The sequence below is a fragment of the Rhinolophus sinicus genome, chromosome 14 (assembly GCF_057876585.1).
Source record: "Rhinolophus sinicus isolate RSI-liver-muscle chromosome 14, RSI-T2T, whole genome shotgun sequence".
Taxonomy (NCBI): domain Eukaryota; kingdom Metazoa; phylum Chordata; class Mammalia; order Chiroptera; family Rhinolophidae; genus Rhinolophus; species Rhinolophus sinicus.
Window position 1 is genome coordinate 14082926 of NC_142514.1, and position 20897 is coordinate 14103822.

Consider the following 20897-nt stretch of genomic DNA (forward strand, 5'->3'; position numbering starts at 1 on the left):
CGTCTCTTAGAGCAAAAATTAATATAAAGACCCAGTCTTACTTTACTATGACTATAAGACCAGGTCTTATATATTACAGTAAAATAAGACTGGGTCTTATATTAATTTTTGCTCCAAAGGACGCATTAGAGATGACTGTCCGGCTAGGTCTTATTTTGGGGGAAACATGGTACTTACGACCATACTGTATGACTGTGGTTAACTAGATTCCATTATTTTAAATGACCAACACTGATAATCCATGACAAGTGGCGTAGATCTACAGATTTTTACAACTATAAATCAGGCAAAGACCTTGCAATGTAACCTGTGGGAGTCTCAGTAGAACATACTTGATAATGACAATGAAGTCACTTAAATAAGTTAATGAATACAACGGACAGGAAAAGAGCACCTCTCTCAGGTAATAGTTTAATTTTTAATTCACTGTCTTCAATTTCTCTCATTTCATTGGGAGATATCATTTCTAAAACTAATAATGACCTTAAAAACAAAACAAAACAAAACGCAGTGCCCGTGGTCTAGAAAGTTTGGAAAATGCTGCACAGAACAGATCCTTCTTGTTTGATTTTATAGGAAACATCAGTATAGTCAACAGAAGCTTAAAGGAAAGAGACGTGCTTAAGCTGGCATTAGTGACACACATACTACCATTTCAATTTTGGTCAACACTCGCCCATGGACCTGCCATCTTGGAAAAAGTCCATTCCCTATCCCCCATTTGCTTCCTTATAGAGCACAAAATCATAAAGCACACATTCATGTATTCAGCACCCAACTTTGTTAAATCTTAGTATTTTTCCATATTTGCTTTAGATTGTTTACTTTTTAAGAAATTAAACATTAAAGTTCAAGTGCCCAGAATACTTTATTTTCTACTCTATTTCGTTTTTTTTTAACTTTTTAAGGTTCAATTCAATGAACTATGACAAAGCACTCACATGAACACCCCCATGGAGTACCAGGTCAAGAAACGACGACGACAGCCTCCCAGAGTCCCACTTGACTTCTCTTTCCAAAGCACTACCACCTCCCAGCCTCCAAAGTTAACCCCGTTAGCCTGTATTTTTGCAACAACCATGTTCTTGCTTTTCTTCCTTTTACCACCTAGATATGCATCCCTAGACACCATAGTTGATTTTTTGTTTCATTTTAGAACTTTAAATAAACAAATCACATAGTGTAATATTCTTTTGAATCCGGCCTCTTGCTAAAGCTTATTCTTGTGAGATTCAATCGTGTGTGTATCGTTGTACTTCAGGTTCACTGTCCTAGTATGAACAAGTAACAGTTGATTCATTCTACTATTGATGGACACTGTTTCAAATTTTTATCCATTATGGAAAATGCTACGAACATTTTTATATATGTTTCCTGGTACATAAAAAATTTATGTTTATCAGTTGAGTATATACATAAGAATGGAAATGCTGGTTTATCAGAAAAATAACTTCAGCTTTTCAATAGATAATGCTGAACTCTTCCAAGGTGGCTGTTACAGTTTATATTCCTGCTGGCTGTGTCTGAGAGTTCTTGTTGCCTCACCTATTTGTCGATACCTGGTAAATGCAGAAATCTGATGTCACTGCATGATTTTGCATCTAACTGATTAATCTTTTCATGAGTGTTGGTCATTTGGATAACCTCTTTGGTTAAGTGTTGTGTAAGTCTCTTGTCTATTTAAAAAACCGAGTTATTTTCTTATTGATTTCTATTTTGTTTTTTAAATCTGATGTAAGCTGTTCATTGGATTTCTGTGATGTAATTATCTTTTTCTAATACGCAGCTTGCATTTTTCCTCTTAATGACATATTTTGATAAATTATGTGAATTTTAACGTAGTCCAACTTACTAATATTTTCTTTGCATTTAGTGACTTTTGTATCCTTATTAAGAAAACTGCAGACGAAATTTTAATATCTTTCCCCTGCCCCTGCCTGTCTTTTGTTCTAAGTAGCTTTACTACGACCAGTCTAAAAGCTTTCCTTCATTTTTTAATTCATCTGATGCTTGGGGTTTGTAGAAAATCTTTTGAATCTGTGGCTTTAACATCTCAGCAGTTCTGAAAAATGTCTCAGCCATTCTCTTCAACTATTACTTTTTTCCAGACTATCCTCTCTGCTTCTGGGACTGCAATTAAAGCAACTGATCTCATTTCATCCTCCCCATTTCTTACCCTCCTTTTTGTATTTTCATCTTTTGGTCTCTCTGTGCTTCATTCTGAATTCTACAGACCTATCTCCTAGTTCATAATTCTTCAGCTGTGTCTCACCTGTTATTCAACCCATTCACTAAGTTCTTAATTTTATTACAATATTCAGTTCTGGAATTTCTATTTGGTTCTTTTTATACTTTCTTATTCTCTGCTGAAAATTTTAATCTATTTTTATTACTGTGAATGTAGTAAGTATAGTCATGTATAGTCTGTGCCTGATAAAGTCAGTATCTGTAGCCCCTGTGGGACTTGTGTTTGATGCTGGTTCTCATTCATGCTGTCCTTCCTCCATGTGCACCTAATTATTTCTAATTGTGTGCTGGACATTTTATTTGAAAAGGTGTTCACTGAAATAATTGGAAGACTAGTATGATAGTCTCTAAAAAGGATCTTTGCTTGCTTCTTATATGTACCTAGGGGGCACTAACACTCTGAAATCACTATACAATTGACACTTGAACAACACAGGTTTGAAGTATGTGGGTCCACTTATATGTTGATTTTTTTCAATAAATATATTGGAAAATTTCTGGATATTTATGACAATTTGAAACAACTTATAGACCAGTTTGCCATTATTAATGCATGAATCCTTATACCTGTAAATAAATATGAATTTCTTTTTCACATTATCTTTTCCTTTTTGATGTCTATCGTTAGTAATACATATGACAATATTGATGTAGGTATTGACAGATGATTCATCTCGTAAACAAATGATGTAAATTTACGATACTGATAAATACAATATGGTACTGTAAACGTATTTTTTCGTTCCTTATGATTATCTTTTCTCTTGTTTACTTTATTGTGAGAATATGGTATACAATACATATAACATACAACATATGTGTTCATCGATTGTTTATGTTATCGGTAAGGCTTCTGGTCAACAGTAGGCTATTGATAGTTTTTTGGAAGTCAAAAGTTATATGTGGATTTTTGACTGTGCAGTAGCTCAGGGGCCCAACCCCTGCATTGTTCAAGGGTCAGTTATAATCCAGATTCAAGGACTGAGATGACTGGATGGTGAGCTAGTCCCTAGGAGAAGAGATCAATTTATGGTTCAGCCTTGTTCCAAGCATGCAGACCTTTAGGGAAGCCCAATCTAAAGTACAGGAGGATTTACCAGAGCCTCTTCCACCACTCATTTTGGTGGGCCCTGGTCACAACTTTTGTGCCCCTAGCCTAACAAGTCCATGAAAAAAACAAGTTGTTTAAGATTAGAAACAACATGAGGGAGGAAAAATTACGGTATATACATATTATGAAATATTATACATATTATGCAACTACTAAAACAGTATGAGTAAAATCTACCTGTAATAACCTAGGGGGATGCCAAAACAAACAAAATTGTCTTTATAAATATGTATAGGTGCTCATATGATTTTATGAATATAAAGAAAACTGTGGAAGGATCAATTTCACATTGATTGCCTTGGAGGGAAGGGAGGCTCAACTGGCTGGGGGCCCACGTGAAGAGTATCAGCTTTTTCTGGGTATACCTCTATAATTGTTTGACTTATTCCAATAGGTCATTATTTTGTAACTTACAATAATCCAATTAAGTTTTACAAATCTAATTTAGAAAGGATTGTAGATCACAACAAAAGTCTTATAAGTGCTTGGATTATCTATATAAATCCTTCCTATTCCAATCAAACTTGTATGACTGCTAGACCTTTTCAAAGGTCATTTTCATCAAGGACACTCTTCTAGTATTAAAAAACATTAATAATCCTTTACTGTCTATAGGAGCAAATCCAAAATTAGTAAAGAGCAGTAACATATGAGCCAAAAATTCTGGGATCTAGTCCTGTGTAGTGACTACAGGATGTTTTGGCTGTCACAATGAAAATGAGGGGCATGAGATGGAGACGCAGTCTGCTTTCAGATAACTGTGGCACGTTATAAGGCAATACGGCAAGTGATCGCGTTAAAGAAAACTACATTTGGATTCCAGCACTACTACTCACTAGTTATGTGACCTTGAGCAACTTATTTAGCCTTTCTCAAGTCCCAGGTTCTGATTGAATAAAGTGGGGCTGATAATATTGACCTTTCAGGGTTATAATAATCATTACAGTGATACATGTAAAGCACTTATCCATATTGCAACTTGGCAGATGCTGAATAGATGACTTCTGTTATTACAATCATCCTCATTCCGTAGCCAGCATTTCAGACCATCACAATCTTTTCCACCACCAATATAATTTTGAATCATTTAGGGCTTACTACAGGCTAAATACTGAGCTAGGACCTTTACATACACAATCTCATGTATTTTAATTTTCTGCATTATAATAACGTTAAATTATATGAATTAATCTTATTTTATAGATCAAAAACTGAGGCTTACAGAGGTTATGTAATTATTTCTACACTTATAAAGTTATCAAGTGGCAGTTGGAATTTATATTTAAATTTGAAAGTTACATTTTTAAACCCAGAACAGTGAGACTCCAAAACCAATGTTTATAACCATTAAGCCAAGCTTTCTGCCTCAGACTTGAACCTGCCTGGAATAGTTGTTCCTTCTCTACACTTGTAGTCCCCATCTTCTCAGGCCCAACTCAGACTCTACTTGCTTCACAAAAGTTTGTCACTCTCCCACCAACATAGTGATTTCTTTTTCTTCCAACTTGATTTTTCAGTCCAAACCATCCATTCACGCATTAACACAGTGCAGTATCACAGAATAACTTACTAGTGATTTTTTCCTTGTTAACGCTTTTTTTCCAAATGGATTACGGGTTCCTTAAAGAAGGAAGATGTACCTTTTCCAAATCCCCACAGACTTACCTACCTTCGACACAGTTACTCAAAAATATTGGTAGAATGATACAATTTTGCATCTTCATAGCGAGGCATGATGACAATGAGTTATGATAATTAAGAAAGACTCAAATGTTAAAAGACAAACATCTGACACAAGTACCTTGGTAAGAGTAACAGGCAGAGAAAACACAGATCGCACATGGCAGTTCTAGGACTGCAGGACAGAGGACAGTGAACACTAACCAGAAGCTCTTTGGTCTCCCATTCTGTCTTGCCCTACATTTGACAGGCTGTGGAGATTAAATGGCTGTGGACAATGTAAAGAGAAATAAATCTAATAGTTTCTAAGAGATAAAATGATTAGTTTTGAACCCTTTATGACCAAACTATTCTATCATTTTCAGAGGTTAGCATTAGAACGAACATGATTTTTAATGTTGAATTTAATTAAATGGAATGAAAGCATTTGCTTCTTTCTAAAAGACGACACTCCAGGAAAAAATTGGTTGCTCATGACTGTAATTTCACATTACAAATTTCAACCTTACTCAGTCTTCCTCATATTGGATGAAACCACGTGATGCCTATTTCACTCTGGTCTTTATAACCCCTCTAGAGGTAAGTATACAGTTTAGTAAAGAAAGATTCTTTTTCTACAACAAGGATATTATATTAGTAAATGCTAAAAATATATTCTCCCCTTTACGTTGCCCCAATAACACTTCTGGGAAGAATGTGTAGTGAGGGGAGAATATACCTCTTGGAGATTTCTGGTTTTACTCCTTCCTCTCTTCTTACCGTTACTAGACATCGACACATGTTTGCGTACGCCACAGAGAAACTGGGTTCATCAATAGCCTTCTCAAAGACCAGGTCAATGACGCCTTTCAGCCTCTCCTCTGTGTCAACAGTAAGTCCTGACACTTGCTTCATCAGTTGGTTGAACATCTGTGGTGTCAATTTATTTAAGATACTTCGAACTTTTCTAAAAAGCTCCTAGAAGGGCCACAAAAAAGAGAACAGCATTATAGTAACCATGGCAATATGATGTTTTCTGTTAAGAATTAATACTCTGTTTATAATTTATAAGTCCAACTTCCCAAATTATTAACAAGGATTGTGCACTAGTCACAGAAATAATTAAATTCATGTATTTTTCAAAACATTAAAAAATAATACCACCATTTTTTTCACTACGGATGAGAATTCTAGGAACCAGGTATATTCACACTTCATGGGTGGGAGTATCATCCGGTAAATCCCTAAGGGCAATGTGGCAATGTGTATTAAAAGCTTTAAAACTGTGATGTACCCTTTGAGCCACTTTTAGAAATTTATTCATATTAAAGAGTAGGTAAAAAAGATTTTAGCCACAATAACTTCCGTCGATAACCCTTTATATATTTAGTAAATAAAAGTTCTAAAATAGAAATTTGTTTAAATTATGGTATAATAAAAATTATAGTGTAGAATACTAGGCAGAAGTCTTTTAAAATAATGTTTTAGAAAGGGTAATCAAATTAGAAATAAAAGAGAACTTTCTCAACTAGAAAAAGGGCATCTATAATCCTACTTAATGATGAAGGAGTGAATAATTTCCTATCAAGACTGGGAACAAGGCAAAAATGTCTGTTCTCATCATTCCTATTCAAAAATCATACAGAAGTCCTAATGAGGGTAATAAAGCAAAGAAAAAGAACTACAGCCCATAAGAAATAAAGCTTTCTATTCACAGATGACATGGTTGTCTACTAGACAATCATAAAGAGTCTATAAAAAGAGATACTAGAACTAATAACTGAGTCTAGGAAGGTTGTAGAATACAAGTCAATACACAAATATCAATTTTATTTCTATATATTAGCAATGAACTAGAAATTTCATTTTAAAAAGCACCACTTACAATAGCATCAAAAACCACAAAATACTTAGTTAAGAACCTAACGAAATATCCATAGGCGTTATATGATGAAAATTATAAATCACTGATTAAAGAAATGAAGGAGGATCTAAATAACTGGAGATCTATATCATGTTCATGTATTAGAAGATTCATTATTGTCAGTTTTCTCCAGTGATCTACATATGAGGGCTAACAATTAAGTTCACGAACTCATCCTAGAAAAAGTGCCACATACCTCATTGCTGAATATCACTATGGTCACCTTTAAAGTACTCCCGTTGGGAAGCTATGCACCAATGCCAGTGCCTAGTCCACCCTTCAAAGCAACTTTGGAACTCTTTTTCTGGAATGGCCATCAGAGCGGTCATTGCATTACGCTTGATGTCCCGAAGGTCATCAAAATGTCTTCCTTTCAATATTTCCTCTATCTTCGGGTAAAGAAAGAAGTCATTGGGGGCCAGATCAGGTGAGTAGGGAAGGTGTTCTGATACAGTTATTTGTTTACTGGCTAAAAGCTCCCTCACAGACAGTGCCGTGTGAGCTGGTACATTGTTGTGATGCAAGAGCCATGAATTGTTGGTGAAAAGTTCAGGTCGTTTTTGTCCAATTTTTTCATGCAGCCTTTTTAGCACTTCCAAATAGTAAACTTGGTTAACTGCTTGTCCGGTCGGTACAAATTCATAATGAATAATCCCTCTGATATCAAAAAAAGTTAGCAACATTGTTTTGACTCTTGATTTGGATTGACAGAACTTTTTGGTTGTGGAGAACTGGCTGACTTCCAATGTGCACTTTGATGCTTTGTTTCAGGGTCGTATTGGTATACCCATGTTTCATCACCAGTGAGAACATGGCCCAAAACATCATCTTGCCTTTCCAAAGGGTCTTGGCAAACTTGGACTCTCCTTTGCGTTTGTTCATTGGTGAGCTCCTTTGGGCCATTTTTGCACACACCTTTCTCATGCCAAGATTTTCAGTTACGATTTCCCTAACTATTTCTCTGTCGATGTTTACTTGGGTGCTATGCTTCTCATAAGTCAGCCGACAATTTTGACACACAATTTGATGAATTTTTGCAATGTTTATCGCAGTTCTGCTCGTTACTGGCCACCCTCACTTCTCTTCATCAGTGATGCATTCTCTCCACTCAGAAAAACGTTGAATCCATTTGTACACTGCCGTTTTCTTCACAGCATTATCTCCACAAACTTGGATTAATATGTCCCTGATTTCACTTCCACTCTTGCCAAGTTTAGCAAGAAATTTAATGTTTGTTTGTTGTTCTAATTCAAGCTCAGACATTCTCACGACAACACACAAAAACACACAACAACAATAATGAATGCCACTCAGCAAGACACCACCACACGTCGACAGGAACACAGCTGTGAGGCACTGATATACCAAGGTTATGAAACCTCACCGAGCTGTTGGTACAGTGCTGCCAATGTAAGAGCACGGTGGCAAGTTTGTGAACTTAATTGTCAGACCGTGTGTATGATGATGAATGTTAACTAGACAAACTGTGATCACTTTGCAATATATATAGACATTGAATATACGTTACACACCTGAAACTAGTATGTCCATTATACCTCATTTAAAAACAATCTCTAGCATTAAACAACAAATTAATTGACAATCATTTATTCACTATAACTGAACACAACAAATTCTGAATACAACAAATTCTGTATTAGGTATAAATGAAGAACAAGGCACAATTATTTCCTTCTAGGCCATTGAAATTTAGCTGTAGAGGCTAGATAGTTACAAGTACAGTGACAGAGCAAGCACGAGGTGGATTAGGAGCCAGAGTTGGATTAGGTAGTTTAGGTACAAGAGAGGTCAGAGGCAATGGGGTACTCAAGGAATGTCTTTAGAAGAAAATGAGAATTGGGCCAGATTACGGACAAAAAAAGCTAAGTGAAAAGAAAGGGGAGAAAACATTTTAGAAGGAATTGTTGAGGATTTTTTATTGGGAATTGAGAACAAGGAAAGATCAGAGGACTATTGTGCACTAGTTGTGAGTGAAAATGAAGTCTTAAATGATAGGTTAAAAGCAAAGGTGGAGAGATAAAAATCAGTCCTTCAGGTAGAAGAGTGTGGCAGCAGCAGAAGGAACGTTGTATCAAGAGAAGAGTGATGAAGCAGGGGACCCCAGTAATGGAACCACCACAGCAGAGTATGTGGTAGGAGTCTAGACACCTCATGAGGCAATGGTTTCCTAGAACTGCCTGAAGGAGAAGATGAAATCGTATGATACAGGAAGAATAAGGCCATTGGTGATCTTTCATAAACTTGTTATAATACAGTGGTAGGAACGAACGTCAGAGTGCAAATTTCCTGGAAGTGCAAAATGGAGGCAACAATAAAATTGTTTTGACAAAAACGAAAGAAACAGAATAACAATTAGCAGGAGCAATAGGTCAATGTGTGGTATACTATGCAGAGTAGACTAAAAACTCTAAATAACAGAAGGAATGAAGCAAAGATGCTCCTTATTTAGGAGATAAAGTATCAAGAAAAAGAAGGTTGTATTGGTCCTAAAAAGTCTATTAATTCTCACTTGAATTTGCTTTATATATTCACTAAAGAAAGCTTAGCTAATTAATGTTCCTTAAGTCAATATAATTATCCTAATGTGGACCCTGAGAAAGAAGATACCTATCAAGAAGGACTCCTAGTGGTTAACTGGCCTCAAACTTAAAGCTGAGCCTACAGTGTCTTCTAAACAGGGACCTTTAACACCATCTGCACTTCAAGGAGAAGCCTGCACTAATTCGCCTGCCTCCTGCACTGAATTGTTTGCCTGCACTGTGTTCCTGCCATCTAAGCCAGCCCTTATAAAGGAATTCCTAGAATAGTATTTCAAGCAATAGGAATGAGGCTTTCCTTATCCAATTGGAGATGTGCAGCTATATAGCCATCAGCATCTTCACTGACCAATCAGGACAGTGATTTTTGGACCAATCACACTGCAAGGATTTTGAGTCCTCATTTGCATGAAGATGGACCAATCAGGGGCCAGAGGCAGAGACCTGGGTCTATATAAGTCAGCCCCTCTCTGGCACCAAAGACTGTGTTTCCCAGGCTGGAGCTGAAACTCTGAAAATGAAACACCAACGACATCTTGTCAGACTAAAGTGGACAAGAGGAAGCACAGCTGAGCTGTCTAGCCAGAGAGGGGCTTGGCCCCAGGGCCGCCTCATAGCCATGCTGTGTCATAATTGAGTTGTAACACTATTGAGCTGTTCCACAGCTGTGCTGTTCTCACAGCCATGCTATTATCACAATTGAGCTGTTTGCACTGAATCAAGTTTTCCAAACTGGGGATTCTTGTTGGTGTTGAATTGACGCCAATGACCACTAGTTGACACTAATGTTTCTGAAATAAAAATCAATAATGGGGAGAACTCTGTTAACAGTGTACAGAGATTACAAATTACAACAAATGGATTATTCAGTAACTGCAACACTGTGGGTAACAATTTCTTGAAGCTTCATTTTTCCTCGTTTGGAAAAAAGAGACAATATATTACCTATTCCCTCTTTCATAGGTATTGTGAGAATCTAATGAAATAAGGCACTAACACAAGTGCCTTAAATATTAAAACAAGACATCTTCAATGATAATGATTCAGCAGGAATTTTAACTATCTTTTGCAAGTCATTTAGTCCCCAGGCCCCCTTACCATTACGCATTTCACAGGAGGATTGGACGGAGGGATGTAGAAGGTATTTTATTTGAAACACTGATATATACCGAGAAGAAATGGAGGGAAGACTAGGTACTTGATTTCAGTGAATCTGGAAAAGGATGTACTTAAGGACAAATTTCTGGGACAATCACCAGAGAGATGAACAAAGGCAAGCAGCCAAATAGGTTTGACAGCACGGCTTTGTGATGGGTCAGTTCATCTTGGTCTTGACTTTGTCTGAACAACTTTATCAGTTAGTTCATTCAGTTAGTATTTATTGACTCTGTTTATGAGGTTCTGTGTTGGTATTGAATCAAAATTAAGATTTATAAGGCACATCTCTGGTCTCTGAAACATCATCATATGAGGACCTGCCTGGGCTCCAGGAATATGCCCAGGGCTTATTACTTCATTTAATCTTCACAATGGGCCTATGAAGTAGGCAACACTGTCGTGTTTCCCCGAAAATAACACTGGGTCTCATATTAAGGTTTGCTCCAAAAGACGCATTAGGGCTTATGTTCAGGGAAACACGGTAGTGTCTTCATTTTACAGTTGAGAGTAAGAAATTGTCTAACAGAACTTGTCTCTGTTTCAAGAGCTGGAGCTTTTTTGACTGCTACACTAAATTGTTGGTGCTGAGAGGAAAGATATATAAGGATTCAGACAGTGAAGTCGGTGTGTGATTTGTGATGCTCGGCTCTGGTATGGGTGCGAAGTTCTCAAGGACAGACTCTAGTTATGGTGCCCAGAACCAAAAACAACCAGATAGTAGAGGTAACCAGGGAAAGGAACTGGTACTGTGTGTACAGCAAAAGATGAAAAAGGCTTTACATTATTTGACACAGAAAGTAATTTTGTGTGGATTAAAGGAATTCACTCAATTTACCCTAAGGAGTTCTTAAGATAGGACAAATAAAAATTCAATTTTATTCTAAAAGATCTAAAACAAGATTTTCTAAAACAAGGTTTCTAAATTCTAACTTATTGGAAATGAAGGTCTGACAAGGAGACATAAAGCAATGTACTAACTAGATTAGTACAAAGTAAACACGGAGAATCTAGAAACACATTTTCAATAAAAGCAAATATGGATCTAAGCTTGAATGATAGAGGTCTAAGATGTATGAACCCTTGAGACATAGCATATGTTCTGAAAAACACAGAAAGCAATTTCAAGAGAATATATGTTGTTTGGTATCCAAGATGGTTTTTATTACAGAACAATGCTTATAATAGGACAAAATTACCCAAAGTCTTAAACTAAGAACTCTATGTAGTCTATATTAATAGGGCAAATGACAAGTTAAAACAAATGAAAACAGTATCCCCATAATTCCAAAACAATGTTAGAATGTGCTTCTGTTCTCACCTGGGTTTTAATGTTTTCGGGATCCTCAGCTTGGCTGTCTCGTTTCTGGCTGGGCTTCCAGGCGTTCTCTGCCTTTTTCAGATGCACGTCTTCCTTTACAGAGACCGTGATGATCTTCCGGGGCTCTCTTCTCTGGTTAGATTGAAGTCTCCGTGTTCCAATCAACTAGGACAAGAATATTCTTTATTGTACCTACACAGAGCATTTACAGGCTACTGTTTCTGCTGTGCTGCTCACGTCAAGCCTGATGATCACACCAAACACGTCTGAGACGCAAAGGTGGGTGGGTGCTAAGCATGCAAAGTAGGTGTGTTCTTTGGGGGGTGCGGGGGGAGGTCTAGGGGGGCCTTAGAACACCATCAATGTAATGTTTTCCACCACTGAAATTTTATATCCCAAAGTCCTAAATGAAATAAACTGATGGAAAATTACATTCGATAAAGCTGTAGTCCCTAACAAAGAAAGGACTATCCTTAATTAAAACGACTGTTTACTAGTTGTGTGACTTTGGACTTGTCACCTGAATAATCACAGGCGGTAATAATCACAGTTACAAATCTGCTTCAAAAACTGGGTTTTGAAACTTACACGGTGAAATGCAAATACAACCTTATCACGAAAATTCTCTATGGCACAGATACCCAGCTTTACTGCAGATCTTAAGAGATTCCTCTAAATTTGCTGAGCCAGAGACACTAAGTCTTTCTTATATCATAAATGAGATGCAACTAAATTGCTCCCTGAAAAAAATGGTCTTCCTCTCCTTGTGAGTTTGTTGTTCTTGCTCAAGTCCACTATATTCATTCTGTTAAAACCAATATATGTCACACTGGTCATGAAATTAAGAATTGTTACTGCAAGATAATGAGGTAGGTTAAATGTTGTATTCTGTGTATCACAATAGTTGCTACATTAAATGCTGGGAAATAATTTTGTAAGATTAAATATTTGGGTTGATAGTAAGTTCTGCTCCTTCCAGATCTGCTGCATATTCAGAGCCGTCAACCTTACTGATACATCATTCTCTAAATGCTGAGTACATATTGCCATTAGATTTTGAAAGAAAGCTTCCCACAAAACATACAGACCAGAATCATATCTCACTTAATGCCCCAATACTGTCCTTTTGAATTCATATAAAACTTCAGAAAAGGAAGTAGAAACTTAAATGACATGCTTTATATACAAAGACAGGTTCTAAGAGAGACATGGTCTGAGGCCTAAGCTGTTAAACCTAAGAGCCTTTACACATCACTCTTTCTCAGAATTATTCCCTTATACTTCACTATCTGCCCTAAAAGAAATGGCAGTATCAAGAATGTCTCATAATCAAAAGTTAGAATTTTGGGGCAATACACATCAATCTTGTGAGTACATCTAGCTAAGAACTCAGCACTACTTTGTAAACATTAAAAAAACTAAGGTCAGATAAACCCAGAGGTACCAGGCATGGTATAACTCAAAGAGGTTCATTGGACTGGAGAAAAATACCAACAGGGAACAGCTGCTAAACCATACAGTGCTATTAGGTTGGTGCAAAAGTAATTGTGGTTTTTGCAATTATTTTTAACCTTTTAAACCGCAAATACTTTTGCACCAACCTAATACTATAAGAACATTTACTTATAACTGAAACTTTGATATGGTAGCCCAGTCAAACAATTCTATGAAGAAAATGCAGCAAACCAAGCATTATCTGGTTTTTATAATTCAGGTTCTACTCAAGTGTTAATTCACATAGGTTAATCTCTTTTTCAATGTTTGGACAAAGACCAAATAAACCATTACATCACAAGATTTTAATTTAATCCGTGCATTTGCACATAAATATTTGTTAAGGACAAAGGTTGGTGGGTGTAATGAAAAGTAATTATGTCAAAATCATATAAGAACCACAGTATGAATAACTTGGGAAAATAATTTCCATCCTGTTTGAATAAAGTCAGAAAACGTCCATTTCCAAAAAAATACTACAAACATCAATGAATATGCCCTGGGATTTGAATCTACAAAGTACATATGATTTATGTCACGTCTCTTCACTTGCCTCAAAACTCATATGTGTGCATTTCAAATGAGCAGCATAGAGATGTGAGAAATACTACTAAATAGATAACAGAGTTTCATAGGAAAAAAAGTTTTAAAAAGGTAACATAAATTGTTAGTCCAGGATAAAACAAATTGAAATTATAACCTATGTGCAAGTGCCCAAGACAAATTTAAAAATTATATTTGTATCTCTGGATATAATTAAGATAGATACTGTTCACATATTTATCCAAGTATACTGAGCTCCTCAACAGATTTGCTGTCCATCTCAATGCTGAACATGCTTAATTAATTAACCTCTAATGTTCTCCTGTTTGTACTTAATGAATCCACTGGAGCATCGATGTTTAGAAGGAGCACGGTGCAGTGGAGAGCAGCAGACAGAGGACGACATAACTCTGGAGTCCAAATCTGCTACCTGGGAGTCAAGTCCCTGGGAGCAGGTCTCTTCACTGGTGAACTTAAGCTTTCTCATATATTAAATGCTTATCCTACCTACAAAAGTTACTAAGAGAATAATGGCATGTAAAATACAAGGCATGTCAAAGCACCTTAAAAACTAGGTAAGGTACCATCGTCAATACCAAAGAACAAAAGAACTTTAAAGTGATATGTAGATTGGTATAATTATCTTTAAACATTTCACGTCCTTTTGTGTGTGTGTGTGAAAAACTTAATACAAATTGTCAAAGTTATAGTATCCTTCAAAAGTTGCACCATATAAGGGATGCTGGATGGCTCAGTTGGTTAGAGCGTGAGCTCTGAACAACAGGTTGCTGGTTCGATTCTCACATGGGTCAGTGAGCTGCACCCTCCACAACTAGATTGAAGGACAACAACTTGGAGCTGATGGGCCCTGGAGAAACACACTGTTCCCCAATATTCCCCAATAAAAAAAATTTTTTTTAAATTAACAACAAAAACTTGTACCATATATAATGAATAACTTATTTACTAAACACACAAAATCTAGAATCCAGTGCTAGAAGTTATGGAGTATATAAAAAGAAATAAAGCCTGGTTTCCTTGTTTGAAGGACAGACAAGCCTGACTGACGGCCAGAAAAGGAATTGAGCTCAGACTCCAAAGTAAATGAAGAATCAACATTTTGGGTTGATTAATTAGTGAGCTGCATTTTTTTTTTCAGGTGAGTTCAAAATTTAAATTTTTTACCCACTCTCATATTTTTCTTAAGTATATTCAACAATAAATTATACCCATCTCTGTTTTAGAATTTAATATTGCTCCTATCTCAGAGACTATAACCTCAAACATCTTTGTTTACTTAGATAACCAAAGAAAACAGGACCGATATACATCCTCACAATTTTTAAAAAGAGACAACCAAGTATTCCTTTAAGGAGAGGGGGAAGGATGACCCGAGCTCAGGAAACCTCTTTGCCCCTAGCATTTTTATAATAGCTCAGCTAATCTCAAAGTTAGCTGAAACGAACATGAATGGCAAATTACTAGCATAGGTCCACAGACCTTTGCTCAATACATTTCTCTTGGGGTACTCTCTGTGATGTCTGCCAACAGATTACTGTTAAAATACCGCAAGTGCCAAGTAATCTGACTTTTCACAAGCTACAGAGATGATACTACCTAGGTGATTCCCAACTGATACACACTTTACTGCCCATCAAAAGACCTTTGTATTTGAAAATTGTACATAACTGCATATGACATGTTAAAACAATTGCTATGCATTAGAAATAGTTTGTAACAAGTTTGTTGCAGAAAAGTTTACACTGGGAGTCATGGCTACTTAAACCATACTAGGAAGCATAAGTAGTAGATATTGAGATCTTTGGGTGGTAATTATTTATAAACCAATTTGGAAGCTGGCAAAAATGACTAGAGGTATGGAACCAGAAATTATGAAGAGTAGGCCTGCTGTTTTCTTCCAAGCAGCATTGATTTTTCCTTTACATGTTAGCTATGTATGTCCTGTGAAATTTCCATTTGTATCTACACCAATAGACCAAAGTAACTGGACAGATTAAGTAGAGAATGTTAGCTATGGGAGAAGCGGAAGAATAATTACTTGCATGAAGGCAATAGATCAAACCTTCACTTAAAAATGAGCTTGTGGCACATAACAGCTATTTAAAAAAAGCGAATTAAATAATTAAAGCTGATGTTTTTGGTGATACTACAAAATCTTGATAATGGCTCATTTCCAGCTACAACTTTGAGTGCACCAAATAACTCATTTATCTGATATACGTAGGCACACAGATTACTGGGCAAACATATATTGTGATAGCTACTTTTTTCATTTTCAAACTTCGATATTTTAAAAGAGATACAATTTATTCTCAATTCACAGTCTTTCCATTTTGCTATACCTAATTATCAGACAACAGCAACCTGGTAATGAAAAGTGACAGTACACACCAGAAGAGGAGACAGCAATTCGTCCCCTCTACAAGTGACATATGTTAAAAATTGAGCAATATGATAACCACAGATGCTGCTAACCAGAGATTATTCAAAATGACATCAACATAATTTCAAATGTTTGGCAAAACAAAGATATAAACCAACACTAAACTAAAACAAAAAACAAACACTACCAGAAATATAAATTTAAACCACCAAAAAAGGAAAACGATGCTGAAAAATAAAGTGTAAAATGGTTTCTAGAAAGCTGCTTTCAAAGACTTTCTGGTGAGGTAATTCAAATTTCCGAAAAATTTTATTTTAGCATTTAGAGAAAACGAAGGTTAAATTTCAAACCTGTGTGAGAACAGAATATTACACACACAGAGGTCTTTAAGACATTGATCCTCGATAAATAATATGCTTCACATTAAAGAGATTTTCTGTACATTTTACAAAGCTTCCAACACACTGTGGGCATTTAAATCTTTTCAATCAGACTGCAGGCAAATAATCAAATAATTCAAATTCCTACAAAGTGATACCTGTCTTTAGACAGTGTAGTCTTATTTCAAAGCAGGTTTCAAAAGTTGCCTTTCCAGAAATGAAAAGGTGAGGAGGGAATAAAAACTGTCACCTTGTATAAAAACATTTTAGCATACATAAAAGGCTTGGCAGGGGGATCTGCAAAGGTACATCAAACCCAAGCTCCTCCAGAACCTTAAGTGCTCCCTATGCCATTCCAGCATGGAAAAAAGAGGTGTTTATGTCACTGGCAACTTCCCCCCGTGCTTTCTGCAAGTCTACACAGCACAGAGTAGGCAGAGCTGCCACAGCCTGCACCGTGCAGTGCCCCAGCCTAACTCCAATGGCGATGCCACTTCCAGCGCTGAAGAGCCCGCCACTGGGGGTAGAGGCAATTGGCAGTTTACTAAGACTGCACTGTTCTGTACGTGCCATTTGTTCATATTTTGACTTCACAAGCTACAGTAAGTGATAAAAGCAAAACACAAGAACACCATAGACTATCATTAAAAAAAACCACAATTCAGCGCACCCCTAGAGGCAGGCTCTTCAGGGGTGGGTGCGACATCGCCAGTGGAGCGCAAGCTGAGGCTTTGCTCTGTTCCAGAATTGGCAATCCATGCCTGCTCTGCACTTTGCCAATCTGCAGAAACAAAGACAAAGATGACCATTAGCTGAAAGTCATCAGACACCTCTAGTATGCCAGGATATATCAAAACAAAACAGGAATCCTTTTCAAGGTTGGCTCTATTTTTAACCCATTTGCAGATCATTTCAACTGCAAAAATACGGGGGGGAAAAAATCAAGACCAGCTTCTTTCAAGCAAAAAGGACTCAAGTGTATTCTTCATTTACTTTAATACTAGTATGGAAAGAACAGTCTTCTTCTACTTCTTGGTTAGAGGACACAATGAATAAAAGCCGCTCTCTTGCTGGTAGATAAGATGTCATGAAGTCTATGACAGTTTCTAACTAATTGGGTTGTAGGGAACTTGTACTTACAGGTACACCTCTTCCGCCAGGGGATTGCCTTCCAAAATCTGCAAAGGCTGGCGTAAAATCTGGTCCTCGAGGCAAAATTCGAGGATCCAGGGTGCGCATTGGCAATTTGGGCTGGTTGATCTGCGTGAAGAAACAAGGCAAGGTTAACACATGTTCCAGAGCATTCAGTGCCACACAGACAAAAACTTAGACTGAAAAGCTGTTATCAGCTGAAATGGTAAGCATGGGCTTCCTGAACTAGTGAAAGTCCAATCTGAACCTTGGTGGCTTCTTCTGGGCTGGCCTCCAAGCCCTTTGGTCAGCAATGGCTTTCTGGAGCCCCGGGATTGATTAGGCGTAAAATTCCCAAGGGGGTCAAGCTATAATCAGTGAATGTGCTCACTGGACAGTTAGGAGCAGCTGTAGTGAGAGCCCACAGCTAGGGCCCAGTTTGAGGGTCCTTCCAGGGCACGCCCCAGACATTAGGGCACCTGCCTGCAAGAATCCTGCTATGCTCACCTCTGTGCTGTGCTGCTGCCTCACGGTTAGAAAAGCACGTGTTTTAAGTGGACATATCAAAAAGAGGTATGCTTCAGGTGATGACTCAGTTACAATTCCACTCGGTCTACCTTGTTCATCGGTGCTATCTTGCTTTGTGTAGGCATAGAACACAACTACAGACTCAGCAAAGCTCAGGAGCTCAGCGACAAATCAAGTAATGATTGGCCGAAGTCAGAAACAGATAAGGTGGAAGGCAGGAAGAAATATTTTCTAAGAGGATAATCTAATTCAATGGATATTACACTTGCCCTCTGAAGTACTTATGTAGCCTCAAATTAGCACCACCAATCACTCAACTGTGCTCACTTCAGTACCTAAGAGAAAAGACTTAGATACAAATCTCTTAGATGTCACATCTCTTGATAGCTAAGTCTTTTCTCTTAGGTACTTAGTAGATCTGTTGTTATAAGAGAATAAAATAATACAAATCAGGTCTGGATAAACAGCTGCTGGAAATCTTAGTAAGAGGTAGATCTCATTCCATAAAATAGTCACCCTCTATTTGATTAGGGAGTAATAGTTCCTCTTCAAAACAAAAATACTTCAAGCTTAGTCACCAGCACTGGCTCATCATTGATTTACACAAATATTGGGCAGATAAGCATCTGACTTTACTCCTTTTAATTTAATAAACAGACAAAATAAACTGACTGGACTAATTTTCTGTATATACCACTAAGATCAGATGTAAAGGTAAAGGTACTGATTTACTTGCACAGAATTAAAGACCAATCACTATAAGCATCTATTAGGGAAATTTTGAGATGTACATTATTTGAATAATGTTGACGCTACCTGAGTTTGATCTGCCAAATAGGATTCTAACCTGTCATCAATGCCTTTCTAATTTCATATTGAAATTTTAGAACAGTGGGGAAAGCTCTGTATCACTTTAGCTATATTAGCCCAACAGACCCACAATTTTCACCACATCACTCGGAAATAGCCATAATAAGCAGATAATTAATAAAATTTAAAACTGTACCACTCAAATATGGGCCGAACCCCAATATTACTGTAGTCTATGGGGAATTCAAAATCCCAACCATGTTTAGGAAAAGTCTAATTCTTAAACAGTATATATTTTAATTCAAATACCATTTGGTCTAACAATTCCTAAAAACTGCTCATACTTCACATATTTGCATTGGTAATAAAAACCAGTTCCCACCGAAAAGAGGTCTTTTTCCCTGAGTATGCAGCTTACCTTGTCGAGAACCACATCACTGATGGGGGGGAGGCCCTCTGGTTTCTGTATGCAGGCTGGCATGAACTGAAAGTCCAATAAAAACTCCCTGTCATACTGCTTCTTGCCTTCGGTATCAGCAGGCTTCCAGGATTCTAGAAAGAGGGATGTAGGCAGACAACTGTCTATAAGGTCATTGTATGTACATCCGGGAAGAGCACAAACCAGATTCCAGTATTTGTCTCACCATGCACAAACACACACTGAGGAAACACTAAGCTCAGTCAGAAAATGGCATGTAACAATTTACAACTGTCATTTGGTTTTTCATTCTTGCTGGATACCTTTGGATAGTAATCTGAATTAAGTTGGTGTAAGAGCCACTTCCTGTACACATTAAGTAGCCTTTGGCCAGGGACACACAGAGTCCTAGTTAAAGAAACTACCAAGCCTATAAATACCTCAGAAACATGGAATCTGATAACATTCTTGGTGTCATAGAAAAGAAGGGTACTTTGGTTGTTCACTTGGAAATGTTATTTTGGAGGAAAACCAGTAAAAGGACACAAAACACAAAAACAAATAACTTACATAAGATTCTGAAAAGTCTAAGCAGCCATAGCATTCCCCCCTCTCCCGACTACAGTTTAATCTGAAGAAAATAAAACAAAGTACTTGCTTGCTGAGCCAACTAAACTGGGAATACACATATCTTTCTCCAAAAATTCTGACACTGAACACAATTCATAGAGAATATCTTCAATAGAATTTAAAATTAGTTTTTTGCTGCAACACTTGCTTTGCCACTATTCCTACTGGTATAGCTATCATTACAATCCTACTCTCATTACATAAAGTTGGAAAACTTCCTGAAATTTTTATTAATAAAACCAAGTCACAAGTTTTATCTTTCAATTAGCAAAACTCTCATCAAAATCAGGCCCCAGCGCACGTCTTGAGAGCACACTGGATCCTCTCTATATTAGTGGTTCTTAATGTACAGGTGATAGACTCACTGATGGTCTGTGAGAATTTTGCAGTTTTCAACCAAATTCTTATTACCTTTATTAAAAGGCAGGTAGTTTATCGGGATCTAAATTTTAAATTGCCTCCACCCCTCCACTCCCACCGCCATTACTGCTAGTATATACACTACAGCGGCAAAAGGCATTCATTGGTCAATGTAGTTGGGGCCTACAGTCGTGCACATTTTCCTTGCCAAACGGAAGGATAAA

General features: G+C 37.1%; 1 protein-coding gene across 50 annotated transcripts in view; it reads right to left on the reverse strand.

The window, feature by feature from the left end:
- Positions 1-20897, reverse strand: part of EIF4G3 (eukaryotic translation initiation factor 4 gamma 3) — a 280890-nt gene that overhangs the window by 45366 nt on the left and 214627 nt on the right. For 27 of the 50 annotated variants that reach the window (XM_088790400.1, XM_088790399.1, XM_088790391.1 and 24 more), the window contains 4 exons: positions 19684-19817; positions 17937-18056; positions 11976-12140; positions 5798-5995 (listed from right to left, as the gene is read on the reverse strand). In XM_088790400.1, the coding sequence (XP_088646526.1) occupies positions 5798-5995; positions 11976-12140; positions 17937-18056; positions 19684-19817 (617 nt within the window). Of the gene's footprint in view, positions 1-5797; positions 5996-11975; positions 12141-17466; positions 17578-17936; positions 18057-19683; positions 19818-20897 lie in introns of all 50 variants that reach the window. The other 23 variants (XM_088790392.1, XM_088790389.1, XM_088790388.1 and 20 more) reach the window with 1 other exon arrangement.